General features: G+C 40.3%; 3 protein-coding genes across 11 annotated transcripts in view; 1 reads left to right on the forward strand and 2 right to left on the reverse strand.

Annotated features, from left to right (window-relative positions):
- The window catches only part of CPSF3 (cleavage and polyadenylation specific factor 3), a 20,638-nt gene extending 13,047 nt beyond the window's left edge, over window positions 1-7,591 (reverse strand). Inside the window, exons 1-7 of the mRNA XM_065631061.1 lie at window positions 7,475-7,591; window positions 6,197-6,260; window positions 5,449-5,546; window positions 4,383-4,511; window positions 3,281-3,458; window positions 1,542-1,631; window positions 355-505 (exon numbers count right to left, since the gene is read on the reverse strand). Coding sequence (XP_065487133.1) covers window positions 355-505; window positions 1,542-1,631; window positions 3,281-3,458; window positions 4,383-4,511; window positions 5,449-5,546; window positions 6,197-6,260; window positions 7,475-7,545 — 781 coding nt within the window. The 5' untranslated portion in view covers window positions 7,546-7,591. The remainder of the gene's footprint in view (window positions 1-354; window positions 506-1,541; window positions 1,632-3,280; window positions 3,459-4,382; window positions 4,512-5,448; window positions 5,547-6,196; window positions 6,261-7,474) is intronic.
- Window positions 7,563-16,415, forward strand: ITGB1BP1 (integrin subunit beta 1 binding protein 1). 7 transcript variants are annotated; one of them, XM_065631063.1, is made up of 8 exons: window positions 7,563-7,644; window positions 9,706-9,806; window positions 10,693-10,771; window positions 11,019-11,155; window positions 12,354-12,442; window positions 13,680-13,749; window positions 15,155-15,304; window positions 16,030-16,415. In XM_065631063.1, exons 2-8 carry the CDS (start codon window positions 9,735-9,737, stop codon window positions 16,099-16,101), a joined length of 669 nt encoding a protein of 222 aa, XP_065487135.1. In that variant the 5' UTR covers window positions 7,563-7,644; window positions 9,706-9,734; the 3' UTR covers window positions 16,102-16,415. The 7 variants fall into 7 exon arrangements, with proteins under 7 accessions (XP_065487135.1, XP_065487134.1, XP_065487137.1 ...); XM_065631062.1 differs by having other exon boundaries at window positions 7,633-7,683; XM_065631065.1 differs by having other exon boundaries at window positions 7,633-7,683; window positions 12,378-12,442.
- A 277-nt stretch (window positions 16,416-16,692) lies between these two features.
- The window catches only part of ASAP2 (ArfGAP with SH3 domain, ankyrin repeat and PH domain 2), a 94,427-nt gene continuing 89,775 nt past the window's right edge, over window positions 16,693-21,344 (reverse strand). For all 3 annotated transcript variants that reach the window (XM_065630816.1, XM_065630815.1, XM_065630817.1), the window contains 2 exons: window positions 20,171-20,293; window positions 16,693-19,278 (listed from right to left, as the gene is read on the reverse strand). In XM_065630816.1, coding sequence (XP_065486888.1) covers window positions 19,204-19,278; window positions 20,171-20,293 — 198 coding nt within the window. In that variant the 3' untranslated portion in view covers window positions 16,693-19,203. The remainder of the gene's footprint in view (window positions 19,279-20,170; window positions 20,294-21,344) is intronic.

Genomic DNA, 21,344 nt, shown 5'->3' on the forward strand with positions numbered 1-21,344 from the left:
AGTACAGTTTAAATAAAACCGTTGTTGTGATTGCTTACTTTTCCATCTGTAATAATAGTCCCTTTTTGCTGAAATCCTAGTTCAACATGATGCAAAAGTCAAGCACATATTATCATGCCACTACCCTTTCCTTTCTAGGTCTTTGTCCTGTCTCACAAAGCAGAACTGATTTGGTTGGTTTATTGGATTTTTTGCATTTGAACAAACATGCATTATATATTCTCAGGTAATTAACATGCTGGAAAATGACTGAAGAGTTGTTTAAAAAATCATTACATCTGAAAGACTGCACATGAAAGCATTCTCTTTTAACATTATATGCTTTTTATTAAGATGAGCTGGGAAGGTACATACCTAAAATTAAAAGTAGCTCTTGCGCTCGACCCAGGGCAAACACAGGAATAAGACCTCTACCTCCTCTATTTACGATGTCATGAACGGTATTACAGAATCTTGCCTCTCGCTCTTCCCTTTTTTCATGAATATGAGTACCATACGTGGATTCCTACGTAGAGAGAAACTGAACATTAAAACCACTGCCACAGAGACTAATTCTTGATCTTCTCCTCTGAATCCAACAAGACAATGCAGAAAAACATACTGGTGTTAACACGGTGGGGAGAGGAGGGAGTGGGGGGAGATGAAGGGAAAAATCAAAATCGTCCCCAAATGTCCATAACCATCTCCATCAAGACAAATAACCAAAATTTCCCCTCCCCCAAATCCCTCCCAGCAATCTGGAAAGACAGATCCTGTTTAAAAAAAAAATATATATATATATATTAATTTTTATACTTCTTTTAAGAGGTTTCAAATTTAACACACTTATTTTCCTAACTGGAAATGCTGCCACTGCTTTGATGAAGTGGTTATCACATTAACATGGCTCACTAGCGCCACAGTTTAGAAATATCTAGCCTAAAACATAGGAATGACACACAAGATTTTGATGTGACTTAAAATGAAACGATCAGTTACAGAAAGCAGTTAGAAGGAACACAATAAAGAATATAATTTTAAGTGTTACTCTGAAAGATCTCACTGTTTGTTTCTAGATAAAACTGTTACCTTTAACATTTCCCCTGAGCTTCTGATTTTCCAAACATAGATTGAGAATAAAAACATTTTGCTCAGAAAGCAAAACAAAACAAAAATATGGAATTGCACTCGGGGCACCTCCACCAGGACAACTTCTCAACATAGTTGGAAGTAGGTGAGGATCTACTAAAGAAAGATACTGGGGTTTGTACAATACATCTAGCAAACACAAGTTGAAACCTAATAAATCTCCCATCTTGAAAAGGTTTGTCTAAAGGCTTAAGGAAACTTCATCAGAAGAATTATAAAACAAAAATTAGACTTTAATACAGTGAAAACAAATGTTGGAGTGTTCTGAACAGTCAAGCATTTGGATATTTAACACAAATCATGTACTACCATTAAGTCTCCACTGCCTTTCTCATTCCGTCTTAGCTTTAAATAAGTAATGCTCCTATACATATTTAATTACTAATATAAAGAAATATTTTTGTAAAACTTACAATTATAAGAATATCAGGTTTAATATTGGGAATCTCAGCTGCCATCAGATGTCTGTCTTCCTGTCTTGAGAAATCACCTGTATATAAAAGCTATTGGAGACAAAGAGAAGCAGTTATTCTGATCACAGGTCCTTAAAAGCTTTTGCATAGGAATGATATTCTTTGAACAAAGATGGTTTTAAGGAATTTATGATAAAAAGGTCTCTTGTACTTTAACTAGAGACTCTTCTGATGTGGACAGTGCTTACAATATTAGGTCAATAGTACTACAATACAAATATTTTAACCACAATAAGTAAAGGTATTTCAAGCAGTACCGTAATTCCAACAGAACTAAGTAAAAAATTATTAAGAATTCATTTTTCATTTGGGATATAAAGGTGCCATTTGCAGCCTTGTGCATACATGCACTGACCACTAAGAAGTAATAACTGACATAATAGAAAATACAGTGGGTCCTAAGTGGAAGTAAAAAGTAGATGAAACTGCATTTATATATCAGAATGCAAATATAATAAATAATCCAATAAAATTACTTACTAAATATTTTTCTAGGATTTTCTGATACTAAAAAAAAAAGCCTGTAATGTAGCAGATTTTCCAAATGGAATGATCATGTTCCCCATTACACCAAGTAGTGGTTGTAACTGTTAGTAATTTTTACTGGATTCTTAATTTCAGGGTAGAATGCAGCAATCTGTGATGGTTTCAAAACTGAACATTTTTTACTTAATCATTCCATTGATGAAAATGTGAATAATAACAAAATATAAAGTCAGCAACAGCAGATAACTGGTCTACAGGTAACCTACTATCCCATTCCTCATTTGCCTCATAGACAATTAAAGAAAGTAATGGATATTAAAACCCAATCCATTTGAGTCATGCATAGTAAGAGGAGAATCTCTTCATCATGCCTTAATCAGAAAAAAAGGCAGTAAGATATCTAAATTTTATTGTAATAACTGTAAATTCAGTTCTATTTCTGTTTGGTGGGTTTTTGTTGTTTTTTTGGTTGGTTGGTTAGGGTTTTTTTGGGTTTTTTTTAACTTTAAACTTTTAAAATTCTCAATCACTATAAACCATGAACAAAGTCCTACTAGACAGCAAGCCTCGGGACCACCATCTCTCTTTCCTCTTCAAGGCTGTACAAAACTTTCCTTGGGCTGTGATTATCCTACTGAACTCCAATTCATGAGATTAGTTACAAGTACCTGGTTTTGACACAGCGCTGCCTGTGATTATATGATGATTTATTTAATCCCTCTGTGCCTAAAATTAATAATAATCCTATTTCTTTAGGTACTTTAGCATAAGAGCATTGCGAGAAAATTACAACTCGCATACTTTGTCCAATGCCACTTAAGCACTCAAGACAGGCAGATATGGTAAATCAGATTTACAAAACCAAACATCTGTTAATAGATTTTACTAAAATGTAACTTCCATAAGGCTGCCTCAGCTTTGGGCAGACCAGCAAGAAAAACTACATGATTACTAGCTCCAAGTCTGATTTGTAAACCACTCCCATAAAATCCAAACATCCCACCTGTCTCAATAAACATCAGTCGCTAGTGCTGATCAATGAGAAAATACACGCTCTGGTCAAGGCCTCGTGCCTTGACTTGAGTCCAAGTCTATTTGACAGCTCCAGCCACACTGGTGAGGCTTAACAGACAATAATCACGATTACATTAGAATTCAGGCTTGATTTCAACTTCGTAATAAAAAGAAAATACCTTCACACCAGCTATTTCAATCATAAACATGGCTGCTCCCAGAACGTGGCCCGCGTGGTAACACCAGAATTTGATTCCTGCCACCTCTTTCACTTCATGGAAGTTGATGGTCTCAATCTTGTCCATGCTTTCTTCGAGGTCTGTCTCTGTGTATAGCATGTCATCCGCTGATATATTACTGGATATAAGTGAAATGGCTAAATATCAGCTCATTTGACCAGCTTAGACTACATAACAGCTGGAGAAAACTTCCTGGATTATCCCCCACTGACAGCAAGACTTCCCTTCAGTAACGCTGCATCTCCTGTGTCAGAAATCACGTCCAGCTACCCTAATGTTGTTCACCTACGCAGAGTAAAAGCATCTTTCTTTTGAAAGGCCGTGCTAGAATAGTCCTTTCAGTTTGGGATCTGCTCTGCATTTGTCTAAAAGTACCAGCAGTTTCCCCTTAGCTGGTAACACTCCCCAAAACCCAGACTAACCACACTCTTCCCATTGGCCCAGAACAAACAAGTCACAAGAGGACTGTTAATCAGGTTTCCGACCCAAGCGAGAATCTGCTGAATCAAGATACGTTCAGGACCATTGCACTCACATAGAAAAGATGTGTCATGGCATGTTACACAAGGAAAAAAAAAAAAGAGGAAAAAACCCACAACCTGTATGTAACAGAGCACTCTTTGTATATTTAATATTTAATCTGACCTTGTCCTGAAGAGTGATTTGTATCTTTAGGGGCTTAAAATTCACTACTTCTGTGAAGCTTAAGAAAAAATACACATTGAAAAGCATGAGAACAAAAGAGTGTCTTAAGAGAGACAGGGTAAAAAGGGATACTATCCAAGGTCCAAATAAGGGAAATGAAAAGAATGATGGGAAAGAAAGATTTATTTTTTTTTTAAATAGGAAATTATTTGAGAGGCACATTATCCATGACACAGTAAGATGGTTCAATAAGTCTAACCTCGTTATATTGTTGCTACTTGTGGCAACACCCAGGTTCATCCAGCCACCTTTGGCGGCTTCATCTTAATTTTCCTATTATTAGATATAAAGGCGAAATATTTCGGAAGTTGAAGAGACAACTGATGGGTCGGCTTACCTGACTTTGACACAGTCTGAAAGAAGCCATTTGTAAATAGCTTTTGTGGCGTGAGTCATAAATGTCCTTCCCTTAAAACTTGTTTTCTGCAAAAACCACGGTAAAGCCCCACAGTGATCTAAATGGAAACTTAAAATAGACACACAAATCCAGTTAATACATTAACATTACACAACACTAACATGTAACGTGTATCATATAATTCACTACTTCACTGGATTAACACAACAGCATGAAAACCAGAAACAGAATTTTCAACATTATTGTTAACTCTGTTGGTCTCTATTCTGTACGTTAGTGACTAGAAACACAACCAACAAAATGTAAGAGCAATACAGGAAATTCTCCATTCATTTCAAAGGTTCTACCCACATAATCTCAGAATTAACCTTTTTTTTTTTTTAAATTTACACATAAATTTAGAAGTAGAAAAAAACCAGGAACCAGGAACACAACAAATGTCAAAGATACAAGAAAGCTAACAAATATGATCCTAAGTTTGCATGTTGGACACTACAGATTAAAACATGAACTACTAAAATAAAATAATTTGGCCACGCTTCTAGTCTGACCTATCTTAAGGAAGTACTTTTGAAAGATTGGTAGAACAAGCACATACCATGAGAATTCAGGATTTTACAGAGACCTAGTTATGAGTGGTTAAATAATTTAGAATTGGCTCTCATCTTGCAGCCATTAAGCAGTATTTAAACCATATTCAAAGCCTGCTTAGGTCTCTGAGAACCTTTTTCATTCAAAGCCAATAGAGCCAAAACCACAACCAATACTTTTCAGCAGTCTTTACATAGAAAACTCCATCTAGAAGCTGTCGCAACAGTATTAAAGCAGGCCAGGTTATAAAAATGTCAGACATCAGAGCAAACTCAGAGGAGAGTTGTAATGTCAAGTGACTGAACATGCTTATTTTTAAAAAAGTTGGAAACTAAAATTTTGCCATGCCATTACCATCTATATAAGTCCTATTTTCAGCCTCTCTTAATAATCTACAAGTGAACATAGCTCAGACCACAACCACAGTATATTTGTTCTTTTATGTGCAACTTACTGACTAATTAGGAGGAGATCAATCTCAGCAGGATCTATCAAATCAATGTAAGGAAGAGCATCCATTCCTTCCAGTCCAGGATGGATTCCACAATCAAGCTGCAAAAAGAAATAAAGTTAAAGCTTCTAAGAGAACTCATAAAAAAACCCCTCTTCCATTCTGGTCTAAAAAAGCTAGTGACTAAAAAAGCTAAAAAAAGCTAGTGACTACTAGGTTTTCGTGTCATGCAAAAAATGTATTTTTTCCTTAAACACTGCTTGGGATTCTGTCTAAATGACTTCTCTCCACTGGGAAACTGAACACCTTTGAAAAGATCCCAGTCTTTGTTTACAACTTGGTACTTATTCAAGTCTTCATTCACAAGTCAACAACACCTGAACATAGAGAACCCGTGTGTGCAAGTTATTTCAGCCACCATCTAAGAAGACAGCTGGAAAAGGGAACATGTATGTGTTTATAGGTGACTGTTTACATTAAGTGTTGGTAAAGGTTAGCCTTACATTCCACTGAAAATGAATATGTGTAAATTTTAGAATCCACATTTCAGAAACATGCATTCTGTTTGGGGATATGGATTTATTTGACAGGGCATCCTCTGTAACGCCTAGGAGCATATATGCTATAAAACGTGCCTCTTCTAGCACAGTGGCTGATTTCAGTGCGGAAGCTGAATTTAACCCCTAACATCTTTTTGTGATCTGAAGTACTGTAACGAGAGGGCATACAAATACATTCATGCAATAATTACCATTATTTTTCTTCCTTTAAACTCCAGAATAATGCATGACCTTCCTACTTCTTGGCCAGCACCGCTGCAAAGGGATATCAAAGTCATCAATATTAAAACAACGCACACCATGTAGCTGTAATCGTGTACTGGATGCCTTTAGTGGGATTATTTTTCTGTGTAGAAATAATGACGGCATAGTCCTTTTAGACTCAGATATTTAAAGTAACCGAACAGTTATATTTCTCTCAGTGGAAATGAGACCCTATTTAATGCAGTAGAAATAAAAAGGATATGTGTGGGGAAATTGTTTTGGTCTCTTCTGGTTTGTATTGCATATCTGTGCACTCAAGTCTCAAAGTATTGAGATGTTTAATGAATGGAACATTTACTTCAATAACAAATTACCTGGGGCTGAATAAGCTTTAAGAAGCATCTTCAAGTTTCCCAGAAAAGTCTGGTGATGCTACCAGAAACACCTTGAATTTTTTTCTCTAGTAAAGATGCCAATGCAAATTGAACTTAAAACTCTACAAACCCCACTATGCTGTTGAAGCGTGAATGTCAAGAAATGAAGTATTTCACAGAATCACAGAATGTTAGGGATTGGAAGGGACTTTGAAAGATCATCTAGTCCAATCCCCCTGCCAGAGCAGGAACATCTACGATGAGATTACACAGGAAGGCATCCAGGCGGGTTTTGAATGTCTCCAGAGGAGACGGCTCCACAACCTCCCTGGGCAGCCTGTTCCAGGGCTCTGTCACCCTCACTGAGAAGAAGTTTCTTCTCATATTTAAGTGTTCCAGTTTGTACCCGTTGTCCCTTGTCCTATCATTGGTTGTCACCGACAAGAGCCTGGCTCCATCCTTGTGACACCCACCCTTTATATATTTATAAACATTGATGAGGTCACCCCTCAGTCTCCTCTTCTCCAAGCTAAAGAGCCCCAGCTCCCTCAGCCTTTCCTCATAAGGGAGATGCTCCACTCCCTTCATCATCTCCGCGGCTCTGCGCTGGTATTTTGCTCAGACAACACCTCCATTTGGCACAGGGAAAGGACACAACCTGTCAGACCGAGCAGGACCGCTGCTCGTTGGAGAAGCGAGGGACGGAAAACCAGGAGGGGGAAAAACCCACCCGGCGGCCCGGAACTGCAAGGCTCCCGCCTCACCTGTCGCGACAACACAACCCCGGCCAGGGACACGCACCCCCCGCCCCCCCAGGCCGGGGCTCCGCCCGCCGGCCCCCGACACCCCCGCCCCCAGGCCGAAGGCGCGGCTCCCGCCGCGGGTGCTCACAGGGGCCGGATGAGCAGCTGGTCGCTCTCCTCGGCCGGGATCAGGGCCTCGGCTTTCCGCTTCACCGACATGCTGCCCCGCGCCCCGCCGCCACCGGGCCCGGCCGCCTCCCGCTTCCGCTTCCTCCCCGCGACCCGGAAGCGGAAGGGCGCGTACGGGCCGCGGCTGAGGTGAGGGAGCGGCGGGAGCGGCGGGAGCGGCGCTGCCGGGTGAGGGCTCGCCCGGGTGTTGGGGGCGCTGAGGTCCCGGCAGCGGCGCTGGGAGGACGGGGCTGCCGGGAAGCGTTCCCGGGAGGCGGGGGGGGCTGTAGAGGGGCGCCCGGCCGAGCCGGCGCTTGGTGCTGCCTCCCGTGACAAGGCCGCGGCCGCCGGGGCCTCCGCCTTTCTGCGGGGAGCGTTTTTATTGTTCTGTCATTCATCAGGTTTATGGTTTGGGGGTGGGGGTAAAAACAGGAAGGAGAAAAGCAGCACGGGGCAGCGGTGCCACATCAGGAGCTGCCGAGAGCTCCTTGATCGTCTGATGTATTTGAAGAGCTTGTGAAGTGGTGTGTGTTAACTACCGGTACAACCAGCGGGTCTGCCCGTGTTGTGGCGGCTGCTGCTCTGCAGGAGGGGCTGCCAGAGCCGAGCTGGTGCCTGGGAGGAACCCCGGGGACGCGGGTGCGGGTGACACCGTTCGCTTGTCACCAAGGGCGGCCTGGGGTCTGCCAGGGACCGAGGGTTTGCTCAGTGACAGACACCACAGCAGTGAGGGGACTGTAACTAGCACTGCATCACAGATCTAAGCCAGCACTGTGCCCCTGTGGCCAGGAAGGCCAATGGCATCCTGGGGTGTATTAGAAGGGGGGTGGTTAGTAGGTCGAGAGAGGTTCTCCTTCCCCTCTACTCTGCCCTGGTGAGACCGCATCTGGAATATTGTGTCCAGTTCTGGGCCCCTCAGTTCCAGAAGGATAGGGAACTGCTGGAGAGAGTCCAGCGCAGGGCAACAAAGATGATGAAGGGAGTGGAGCATCTCCCTTATGAGGAAAGGCTGAGGGAGCTGGGTCTCTTTAGCCTGGAGAAGAGGAGACTGAGGAGTGACCTCATTAATGTTTAGAAATATATAAAGGGTGAGTGTCACGAGGATGGAGCCAGGCTCTTCTCAGTGACAACCAACAGTAAGACAAGGGCTAATGGGTTCAAGCTGGAACACAGGAGGTTCCATTTAAATATGAGAAGAAACTTCTTCTCAGTGAGGGTGACGGAACACTGGAACAGGCTGCCCAGGGGGGTTGTGGATTCTCCTTCTCTGGAGACATTCAAAACCTGCCTGGACGCCTTCCTGTGTAACCTCATCTGGGTGTTCCTGCTCCAGTGGGGGGATTGAACTGGATGATCTTTTGAGGTCCCTTCCAACCCCTGACATTCTGCGATTCTGTGATCCTCCTTGTGCATCCTCCATTATTTTCTGCAGTGTGAACTGTCTTAAATAGACTGTTCTCTAGACTTTGTCCTCTTTCTTCCACCTGCTCAAAATTTCTGAAGCTCTGTAATTAAAATATCCCTCTCTGAAGCTGGGAAATAAGGTTTCAGCACTCCCTGGCTGGGAGCCAGCATCCCGTTTCTTGACGCTGGCCGGCCAAATGTTAAGTGAAGCAATTGAAGTAGTAGGGCAGACAGAGGGAAAATGCTTCTAGAATGCTCTCAGAAACTCAGCTCTAAGGCAGTAAATGTAACATGATTCTTGCTTTAATTTTCAGGAGCATGTGAAGTAGTTATGGCTTCTCCTAGAACTATTACAATCTTCAGTTCTTCAGAAGTAGTTGTTTGGTTTTTAATGGGAGCATAGTCTTTGGAGCAGGGATTGCATTGGATGCACTTTGTAGGACATTTAGGTTGTAGTTTCAAATAAAATTCATCTAATGCTTTAAGTGGAAATATAAACTTTAAATTTTGCCCCGTTTCTAAATCTCTATCTTTATATGCATTAGAAACTGATCTTTGCAACAGTCTGTAAACTTGGTAGCAGCATTTTTTTGATGAATCAGAAGGGTGGTGAAGTTTTAGCAGAGAACTTGAGGGACTTTCCCCAGTCACACATGAAGAGCATCAGAGGAACATTCCTACTTCTGTTCTCAGAGCCCTTTATGAGTTTCCAGTATTCGTCTGCTTTGGACACAGTGACTCTGGTGTTTGCCAAGAACTCCTTCCCTTGATGATCTGACAGCTTTAATTTTTATTTTTCCTACCTAGAAGATCTTCCTTGATCCAATTATGAAAAAATGTTTAGAAAAGGAAAAAAACGACACAGTAGCAGCAGCTCACAAAGCAGTGAAATCAGTACTAAAAGCAAGGTAAGCTGAATTTGGTGTAATCTCTGTTTATGGAAGCGCTTTAGTTTGTTACAAGTTGACAGTTCAGTGGTTCGGTTACATTGATGTTAGGATGTAATTTCCATAAAATGCCACGTTCCACAAGGAGAACTTTCTACTTCTACAATTCCTCAGATTGTGTTACGAGAGTTAAAAACCACTATGCGTTGTAAAGCCCTTGTATTCTGAGATGAATGCTCGATTGCTTCCATAGTGAAGCCCACGAACACAAGAGTTTCTGGCAGCACATAGTAAGGTTTGGAGGAAAAAGTCATAATGTTTGTTCTGTAGTGATAAATATTGTCTTCAAGAAGGTGCCTGGTGCTGGTTACCAAGCATGAGTTTATTCTTCAGTACTAGTTGGTTACTCAGTATCTCTAAAAAGTGTTCTTCATTTTGAATAATGTGTCCATTTTGTCTGATAGGTTTTGGGATGATCAGTTGAATATTCTGGATTTTCCAAGGTGCCGTTTCACTTCCCTTGCACTGCTATGTTATTTCAAGCATTGGTGACACGCATGTAGTTGTCAATTTCTTCAAGTTAAGATGCAATACCAGAAAAGTCTGGACATAACCTTAAGGTTCATTTTCTCTTTTTCTTTTATTTCCTCCTCTTTTCAAAATATTTGTGGACTTCTCAAGGGTTCCTGCTGAATTTATACCAGTCTAAACTGCATTGAAGCAGAAAGATAACTTTAGGAAAGAAATAGCTGGTGATGTTTTTTTCTCCCCGTTTTGCAGTGCTGCTTAAGTAATTAGAACATAAACAGTAGTTTATTTTTTAAAAAAAGAGTTGAGGCAGGACATCTAAAAGTGAATTGTTAATATGTTCTCGGTAACTATCTGATTATACTATTTTTTCTCTTAGTCTGTAGATTCCAGTCTTGGGGGACTTTCCAGGTCTAGTACTGTGGCTAGTCTAGATACAGACTCCACGAAAAGTTCAGGTATGTAATCCATCCAGTGCATGGAGCCGGATTAACTTGATGTGTGTTTGTATAAAAGAGCAGAAAATGGAAAAGATTAAAATAGATTAAAATAAATACTTTTAATAACTACAAGTGAATCTATAAGCTTGCTATTACATGCACACCTCTAGGCTTCTAAAGGATTACTAGTGATTCATCTAGGATTAAGTCCCTGTTTCTGAAGTTCTGGAATTCTTCAGAAGTGCTTTGTTTTATTTTGTTGCAGGACAAAGCAATAGTAATTCTGATACATGTGCAGAATTCAGAGTTAAATATGTTGGTGCCATTGAAAAATTGAAATCAAGTGAAAGCAAAAGTCTGGAAGGGCCATTGGACTTGATAAATTACATAGATGTTGCACAGGTAAGTGGGTTACAAGAGACAATACCAACAACACCAGAACATCTTAAGCTTAGGTGTGTTTCTTTCATATTATCATGTGATCTGTCAACTTTGTAAATTTTAGACTTACTAGAATAAAGTAGCTTACCTTAAAAAACATTAAACTGAATCTCAAAAGCTGTCACGCTCAGTTCCGTCCTATTGAGTAACTGGAGAAGATCCGCCCAAAAATGTGTTCTGAAGAAGCAGGCTCAGATTGAAGGCCCTTTTCATGAGTCATTACTGAACACGTATCCAATTGAAAGTTGTTGTCTTCAGCACTGTTAGGATTAGTAGACGGAAAATAATTTCTCCTTCAGATTTCCTCAGTCCTGTAGAAGTTTTCCCATAGAGGAAAATGTCATGTTTCTGCTTATCATCACTTACAAACCTGTGACCAAGGAACCTGAGCAATATTTGGGTCATCCTTGCTGAACTGTGGTTGCTTGTACTTATTTTTGTACTAAAAGCCACAACTGGTTGTTCTCATTAGGAAGCTGATCATTTGTATCTTTAAAAGCACAGAATGTCTGTTTATCTTACAGCAACTTGACATCTCCATTATCTGAATATATGCTAATACTATTTTTACAGCCAAATAACAAAATAGGTGCCAGTGTGGAACATAGATCACCCGGATCAGCACAGCATGACAGGGCATGCATTATTTTTCAGCCCATCTGATTTAACCACAGGGCCAAACTGCCCCCTGGGATGATAAATTCCTTTCTGGAATCTTGGAGTAGGATAGGATAGAAATTTCAGTTGGAAGGGACCTGCAAGGATCATCTAGTCCCACTGCCTGACCAATTCAGGGCTGACCAAAAGTTAAAGCAGGTTGTTAAGGGCATTGTCCAAAAGCCTCTTAAACACTGACAAGCTTGGGGCATCAACCACCTATTTAGGAGACTTGTTTCAGTATCTGACCACCTTATTGGTAAAGAAATGCTGCCTAATGTCCAGTCTGAACCTTCTCTGAATGTATTTCACATAAAGTTATGCAATTGGATGAGTGCAGGAGTGGCAGGCAGACTCTGCACAGCAAGACATGAGCAGCATTAGTGACGTTGCTGATCCAGTAGACTGAAATACGCATAAACACATTTTCTATTATGTATCTTCATTGTTCATGTTCTTCTGGCTGCACTAAAGGCTTTTGTTTGTTTCCCTCCAAAGCAAGATGGAAAGTTACCTTTTGTTCCAGGTGAAGAGGAGTTTATTATGGGAGTTTCCAAATACGGCATTAAAGTTTCAACATCTGATCAGTATGTAAGTGATTCACAGCTAACTGTCTTTTTGGTGAGGGTTGAAAAGCGCTTTCATTGATTTCTCTGATAGATGATCTGTGTGACCAAAATGTCACTTCTGGCTCTAAGCAAAAGTAAAACAAACCAACAACCAAAAAGCTCTCACAGCGGCACTGCTCCATGTCATATCTCCTCAGGGCTCTCTGTATTTTCCTGTTTGGAATTACGACAAAAATCCTTTCCTTTTGAGACAGAGCACCAGACAAAAGGCAAGCAAGCCTTTTTGCTCTTTGGGCACAACTTCCTGTCTCTGTGGCTGTCCTGCCATTCTCTCACGTGGAAAAGTAACATGACTGCTGCCAAGCCCATAGGTTCCTCAGCCTGAGTTAGTAATGCAGTTCCTGTTGATGTTATCGTGGAGAGGAAAAAACAACGCATGTTTTTTTTCCAAGAATACTGGAGTTGTTTTCCTCTTTAAAGTTCCAGCCTTGCACTTGTAATCCAAGAGTGTGAGTTCACTCCAGCATTAAAGCCTCATGATTCCACTCTATTGATCAAGCCTAGTTTTTGTTTGCATCATTTCCTACGTGTAGTTTATTTTCCTTTAGTGCACTTCAAGTAGCTTTCTTTCTAAAAATAAAAATCCAGTCTCTTCTCCAGGGCCCTCCAGTTGCCTTTGTGTCGCTTTGTATTGCAGCCATGTGGTTTCCTTCTGGTTGCCCTCAGAGCCCCAGATACCATAAATACTTGGCCTTATGAAGTCATGACCCATCAACAACCCAGCAATGCTCGCTCATAAAAGCCTCGTGTATGAGAACAGTGAATAGCGTTGCTCAATAGCTGAATACTCTGAAGAAAGACAAAAAGTTTCCTTTGGTCCCTCTTAGAAAATAAACCACTTGTTTCTAATGCCTGGGAGGAAGTATAGTAGTAGTTACTCAAACGTTGAATTCTTTTATGTTCTGGTTTTGTTCTTCTAAATTCTTAATTCTCATTAAGAACATAGATTACACTATTACTTAAATTCCTTTGTACTGTGATAAAGATCAAATAGGTAATTTTAAGACTCTTATCCATCATTTTTCTGGCTCCAAGCTAAAAGCATGCACAAGCTGATAAAGCCTTCTGTGATTAAGCTAGCTTGCACTGGCATTTTATTGCATTGCATTCTGTTCCCAAATTCTGGCTTCTTGCGTCTGTATTATTGGTGACATTTAATTTGTCCTTTAGTGTGTTAGCCCACCTAAATCTTTTCCTAGAGTTCCAGGACGGAAAGGTTTTCTCTGCATTCATACAAAGAATCCAGTCGTTTATGACTTTGGGGAAAAGGTGAGAATTCTGTGATTTGTAGATGATACCTTTGCAGGATACAAAATTTTTCCTCGTAGATTTCAGCCGATGCTTGAGAAATTATGTCACTAGTGACTGAAATATGTACAGATATGTAATTTACTGGTACATTTCATTTGTTTGTGGATGTGACCACTAGAAACAGACAGCGAATTATTCACAGAAGTCCCACTGAGGCTTAGGCCTTCTTTACGTTTGGTTGGCATTTATTTGTACATTATATATATGTACATGTATGGCACAGTTTGTCCATCTGATTTCTCTCTCAAATACTTTAGCACTGTAGCAAGTTTCAAGCAAGTAACTCTAAAAAGTTGGAAATAATTTGGGGGGAAATCTTGGCATCTTTCATACAGAGACTGGAGGGTTGATCCAGTCCCAGGCTGGCTCCAGCTGACTTCAGTGTGATGTGGTAGTTGGTGAGGGTGTGAATAACTGTGAGCAATTGCTGAGCGAACGTCAGGGATGGAGATGTGACCTTAGGAGCGCTGGTAGAGGGCTCTCCCTTGAGGGTTTCATAGCAGGCATCAAGCTCCATGTCTGTTTTTACAGCTTCTGTATCGAAGTGGATGTTTCTTTAGACCCTTCAGCTACTGATAGGGACAAGGTGTTTGATGCCATGAACTTAGAAAAAGAGCTGTCTTGAAGTCATAAGACCCTCGAGGTGGTTTGACTGGAATAAATGAGATGAATTATATCAGTCGGGTAGGGCGGCTTGAGAAGGAAGGCTTTGCATAGGGTAGGTCTGCACAGACCTTGTACTGGATGAGATCAAGCAATCCCTTTTTGGAATGGCCAGGATCAAAACTGTTGGGACTGTGGTGAAACCCTTCAACTGTGGTGGGGAGGAGAAGACTCCCAGACAAGATCTCCGGTGGCTCAGGCCACAAGTGGTCTGGCTATATCCACATGGCCACCCTCCCCCCTCCCAAAGCAACTAACCTTGTCCGTACCTTCTTCTGGGAACAGTTGTCTCCTGTGTACCCTTCCCAGAACCGAGATGGGATTGTCTGCAAAAATACTGGAAAAGCAAAAAGTTGCCTTGAGTGACCCCAGAGTGTACCACCCGGCCTCCTCACAGAGAGCAAACGAGGATAGGTGGGAAATGAATACGTGCTTTTGTAGTATGGCCAGGAATATCGTCCACATATGACTGCAATTCTAAAATAGAAGCAAAATTAAAGCTAAAATTGTGTTAAACCACCACTTATTTTTTAAAATCTTGACTAAACTCTCACTTGAAAATTATAATTTTACCAAGGAATACTTTTCTCCTGTAAATAAATCTGAAGTATTCTTTTGTAAGAGAGAATCAAAACAGGTGGAAAACTGGAGTAGCTGTTGCAGTGTTGCAGAGTAACTTTTATTTGCCACATGGTTTCAGGATGTGTTACATAGGCATGCTCTCTATTTAATTGTACGGATGGTCTGCTATGATGATGGTCTGGGAGCAGGAAAAAGTTTACTGGCTTTGAAGACAACAGATGCAGCCTCTGAAGAATGCAGCCTCTGGGTATATCAGTGCAATAGTTTGGTAAGAGTTTATGTTTACAGTATTTAATTTAGGTATCAGTAGTTTGATTGCAAAGGGAGATTCTAAAACCCAAGGCCCTCGTGAAGGCTTTTTGGCAGAAGGGGGATTGCTCAAATGAAAAAGAGGATAAATGTGCCCTGGCTGAGGAGGGGAGAAAAGCCCTGCTGGGTACATTTGATCAGCTTTGAGGAAAAATACCTACATTCCCTAAAATTGCCACTGAATGTACATGCCGGAAAAAGCTCTTTGCAATCTAAAAAATGCTATTGGAGCTTCTAAGGACAATCTTCCATTCGCATTTTCAAAGACGAAAACTTCTAAAGATTGGACAAAGCAGGGAGGGATTGAGTAAGAATTCTGGTAGCAGAGCATGCATTCATGTTTATAAGGGATCCCTTAGGAGCAGGAGAATTCAATGTCAAGATACTATATGACACACACCCTTAGCAGCACTGGGGGGACACATGAGCTTTCTGAGTGCTAGTGTCATGCTATGATGAAAGCTAACAACTGTGACTTGTTTCAAAAGAGCTCATTTAAAACAGCTTCCCACATGTCATTGCAGACCACAGAAATCAAATTAAATCTCACTTGTGCTGCTCCATTTTGCATGTCTCTGCCAAAAGAATGATAAAGGTCGCATTCTGCTTTAAGTGACTCTTGAGGCGTTTGGGCGTTCTTCAGCAAGTGTTAATTTGTGTGTTTGGGTTTGGTTTTTTTTTTAGGAACAAGCACAAGCTATTTGCAAAGTCTTATCTACAGCCTTTGATTCAGTTTTAATGTCAGAGAAGTCCTGATTTTCTTCAGCACCACACATGACTGTGTAGTACAAGAGGCCTTTGTGTGGGGAGGACATGGGGCTGCTCTGTGATTCCACGGACTGGCTGTAGCCGCACAAACCCAGCGAAGACTTGCAAGGTTGTGTGGCTCTTTTTTGCACAGCACATGGTACTTGATTGTTCCCCAACCATGACTTGAAGAAATTATTCCATCTTCCATTTCCAGGACAATACAAAATTTTATATTTAACATAATTTTTTTTCCTAAATCGTGTTTTGTATATTAATGTCAATATTGTAGAAATGTAAAATAAAACTGACACTTGCTTCTATTTCTGTCTGAAAAAAAAAATTTGTTAATGTAGATGAACATAGATGTCAGAAAAAAATAACAAGAGCAAAATGATAATAGGTAGTCATTTGGTGCTTTACGCCTCTACGTTCAACTAAAAATCCCTGAGATGTACAGTTTTTTTGCTCAGGTGCTACTCATTTGTATTTCTCGTTTTACACATTGAAAAGAATACTGCTTAAGTAATGGTGAGTAAGAGAAGAGAAGTAGCCAAAGTGATTTTAAAAGTAGTTTTATTTTTCCAGACATTTGACTGGTTAACAAGAGTAAAATTTATTAATCATGCTCTAATTATAAATCACTGCATCCAGGACATTGAAAATAAGAGTTGATTTTAGGTTATACAATATATACAGTTGCTCTGCAACTAAACAAAATAAAAACAACTGAATTGAATATTATACATCTCATAGCATTCTAAGCTGCATTTTAAGTGTCACTTGCTCCTTTTTAAACAGTTAACACAGCAACCTAATAGTCTGTCTATTAACAGGTGTTTTTGAATCATTATTTTAATCAGATTTGAAAAGATGTATGAGATATGCCAAAATTCTGGACTTAAAAATTCTTAATTTTATATTATAAATAGATATCTACAGGCTCTAGAATTTATTTTTCCTCTGCCAGAGCAGCAAACTTGGAGAAACATTGAAAATCCAGCATTAAATTCTGCTTAGCTGCTCTTTATTGGTCCTCGAGATTTTATCTGTCTGCACTGTTAGTGCTATTAAGTTGTATTCTACAGGCTTCCTAGTTTCTAAGTGACCACTGAAGAAGGTTGTGACATTTCAAAGTGTGTTCCTCTTCTAGCAGAACTCAAGGAAAATTTGCATCGTTGTTACATACACTATAAGATTCTGTGTTAAAAATACTGTACATTAGGAGATCTGTGCAAAATAATATGCCCATTTACTCTAGACTCTATCAGGGATAGAAACATACAAAATAGTGTTGCAAACTGAACATATCAGTGAATAAAACTAGTGCTAAACTATTACTCTATCATTTTACTGGGAACTTTGAAAATACAGACTAATTTGCTTCAACTTGCAACAAAAATATCTTGAAACATTCCAGTTTGTTCCCATTTATACTGCAGCAACAGCATCTAGAAAATGAAAGTTATGTGTATATGTGGCTGTACCCGTCGGAGAGGCTGTCAACCAACTGTACCATTTTGGAAAGGCGATCCAAGGCAAGATCAGTGTTGCTCTTGCAGCACTAACGCGATGTGATTTTTTTTCTCTCCAGATAAGCATATATGGTGGTGGCCTGTTTTTCATTCCGTTCAATATGAAATGGCCTATTTAAACACCATTTGTCAGAAATTCAAAGTTCTCTTGATAAAACTAGAGATACAATATTCACAAAACGTGATCAAAGCCAATGTGACCTAGACATTGATTTTTCTTATCCTATGCCATCAGTTGTTTCCTGTAGCATAAGCAAAAACTGGTACAATTTCACAATATACAAACATCGAAATGACGCCAGATTTGTCTTGGTGTTCCGTGAGCCAACTGGGAACCACCCGTGGCCTAGCCTTTGTTCACAAATTATTGAAACAAATTTAACAACAGTGTAGCTACCATATATGTGGGTATATTATATAAATACAGAGTGAGTCAGCAAACTATAATTGTTTGCAAGGTAGTGGCACACAAGATTTTACAAAACAGAACAATGTAGTGTATTTGTGAGGTGTCAGATTTTGACCAAGGATATTTATCTAAATGTTCCACCAAATGTGTTCCCTGTGAACACACTGCTGGATGGTTTAAGAAAATTTAAGAATTTAAAAACAAAGTCTAAACACTATAATGAGACGAGTGTAAGAAATGCTCTGCAATCCATCATCATAGTTAAGTACATTTCAGGAAGTGCAGTTTCCATATCCTTGAGTTAATGGAGTAACTCGATAATATTGCCATAGTTTAGGTAACCAGCAGTAGTCACATTAAATGACCAAAATGGATGTAACATACATAAAGAACATTCAAAAAACAGATTCTACACACGTGCAGCATAGAAAAATGAAACAGTCTCAAGCTCACAAAATTAGAACTAGAAAGTTCAACAACTAACACAGATTTCAGATACCTGTAAGCAAATATCTACATCCATTCTGAAAGAAAGAAAGAAGTTTCTCCTGTGGTAAACTGAAATACTTTTTCACTCTTACCTGGCCAAAGACACCCGATTAAAATAGTTTCTTCTGTGACTGTTGACATCCTGGATGACAGCCAGTATGGCAAGATGCTGAATGAGTCCGATTTAGAACTATGCAGCAGCTTGCATGGTTTGGTTCCAACACTTGAAACGGTATCGAGAATTGGATAAATTCACTGCCCTGTTAGATGCACACAATTTGACTGGGGACGCAACACTGAACTGTAGGATTGTCATGTTACAAAAGGCAGAATAAAACTACAGTGAATTGATTTATAAGAACATGCATGATGTTGTGATGTTCACACACTTAGCACGGATCGTGATTGTTAAAGCTTTTCGGTTCACCTTGAAAAATACAGGAAGAGTTTCTTTTTTTTTTTTTAAGTGTAAACTGCTTGCGAGAAGTTTTCACAAAGAAAAAAGTTTTTAAAGTCCCAAAATCAGAATGATGGCAATAAAAAAAGTAAGCTACAGTACCTAGGACTTGGGCAGTGCTCTGGCAAGGTGTCTGCACATAGGTAGATGAAATGAAATAGAGAAAAACTTATTTCTGTGACCGCTGGAAATGAGAAATGTCTCCACTTATCAGTAGCAATTTAGTCAACAATAAAGTGCACAAACGATACAGGGAAAGCTCCTTTCCGACTGGGATCTCCATCAATATGACCAATCTGCAAGAGTCCAGATATTTTTCAAGTTAATCTCAAAAAGGCCATTTCAGTATCACTAAAATTAACCCCAGTGACCTTCTTGCCTGTGGTACAATGAGCCTCTCCCTACATCTTTTCTGCAGTGGTGTTCTTTTTGTTTTGCCAATGGGAAACATTATCAGAAAATTCAGTCCCACGAGGTGGATTTTGTTATTCGGCTACAGCCTTTTTTTCAAATTCTGTTTTATCCAGTTCTTTGAAAGTACCACCTCTTAACGCAGTACACTGCTACATCTTTTCAGCGCATAGATCAAGCTTCAACAATTTGAGATTTTACAAGAACCTATTTGTATTTATACAGCATTGTTGTCAATTTAGATGCAATTTGAAGTTCTATTCTTTGCTAGCTAACAGAGTAAGGCAAGTGTGTTCATGCATAACAATCTTCGAAGACTTTGCTTTAGCTGATGAGACTCTGGAATGTAAATAGTTGAGATGGTTTCCCAGCTCAAATAGAGCATTTCTCAATCTCAGTCAGCTGAAACATTAGGACAATATAAAGTTGTCTTCTGAGGCCCACCACACAGCATCTTCAAAGACGACGAAATAGCAGCAGATTCTTAAACTGCTGACACCCCCCCCCACCCCGAATTTCCTGAATCAGACAGACCATGTCCCCTGTACAGTGTGAACCCTACTAATGTGATGATTTTTTTTTTTCCTGAATGAGAAAAGCCAAAGACTTATTTGAAGTTTGCTTTTCAAACAAAATAAATTTCTGGAATCAAGTTCCCATTAGATGAAACTTGTCCTGTAATTTGGAAACCCAGTGGGGGATCTTCTGAAGTCAGTGTCAACCTCTAGATTTAATTTATTTCTTTCACAGTGTTGATGGAAAATGCAAAGTACTCACCCACCACTCCTGATCTTCTTCACCATCGACTACAATAATATCTCCTTCTGAAAAAGTTAGCTCATCTGGGTTATCAGCTACACAGTTGTAAATTGCTTTTACTCTCTTGGGTTTAGTTTTTGACTGAAATATAAAAATAAGTAAATGTAAATAATACAGCATGGAAGAGACAGAATAGACTTGGAGTTGATCTAGCGAAAGCTCCAGAACTGCTTCCAACCATTATTTTTCATAGGTTAGAGTTCAGCTACATCTTTAATGCTGGGTGCTCATGCTCCAGGCATCCAAAGGCTTTCAGAACCACTGCACCACCAACATGGCCCCGCTCTCCCTTAGCAATCTTCCACGTTGGCTCACCCAAATCTCTCTTCAAGAGCTCTACATCACTGCAGCAAGTACGATTTAATTCAGAAGATGGAGTGATAAAGATCAAGTGCTATGCAGCAAGTGAAACAGCACCAGCGTTATCAGAAAGAGGCCTGAGCCACCTGCCAATACGTCCCTTCCTTATTTGCTAAACCCATTTCAGCAGCGTTCAACCCTCCGAAACATCCTCTGCCTCTCTCTAGTGCTTTGAGGACCACCAGCCATAGAACTGGTTTGTCAGCTCTTCCAATAGGAAAGGTTAGGAAGGAGTCGCAATATTCCAATATCGCAGCGAGACTCCAATCCTCGTTGCGTTCTATTTGAAGCGATGCCAAAATTGTTTTGCTCCGGCATCACAGTATCCACCATCCTAATCTCACACCTCTGTCCGTGCAACCCTGCCTGCTGCTGCATTTATTTGCAGCCTCCTCATTCTCTGTTGCAGACCAACAACAATGCTGCCTACGCAGCGTTTCCATGCAAGGAGTAGAGAGGCACAGGACCTGGAAGCAGAGCTTAAGCTTTCTACTACAAGTCCCCCACCTTTTGCCCCAGTTTGCCTACCCACTGCCAGCAAAAATCTCTCTTCTTCTCTAAGATGCCAAAGCAGAGCTATAAGTGCCATTTCATTCAAAAGACATCTGCTAATGCGTGGGTGTTTGGGACAGAGGCTCCAGATGGGATGAGGAAAAGAAGGTCTCATCACCATCCTGGAATCCCCCAGAAACTGGTCCCAGTCTCTACTCAGGCCAGACATATAGCAGGAGCTTGTGAGAGGAGAAGAGACTCCATCTGCAAGTCTGCTCCC

The sequence above is a fragment of the Caloenas nicobarica genome, chromosome 3 (assembly GCF_036013445.1).
Source record: "Caloenas nicobarica isolate bCalNic1 chromosome 3, bCalNic1.hap1, whole genome shotgun sequence".
NCBI lineage: Eukaryota > Metazoa > Chordata > Aves > Columbiformes > Columbidae > Caloenas > Caloenas nicobarica.

What these genes read in the sequence shown, in the direction of transcription:
- ITGB1BP1 (XM_065631063.1), top strand. Translation starts at nt 9,735, where the DNA reads ATGTTTAGAAAAGGAAAAAAACGACACAGTAGCAGCAGCTCACAAAGC. An exon ending in AAATCAGTACTAAAAGCAAG is followed by an intron (nt 9,807 to 10,692) that starts GTAAGCTGAATT and finishes TTTTTCTCTTAG; the next exon opens with TCTGTAGATTCCAGTCTTGG. An exon ending in TTTCAACATCTGATCAGTAT is followed by an intron (nt 12,443 to 13,679) that starts GTAAGTGATTCA and finishes ATCTTTTCCTAG; the next exon opens with AGTTCCAGGACGGAAAGGTT.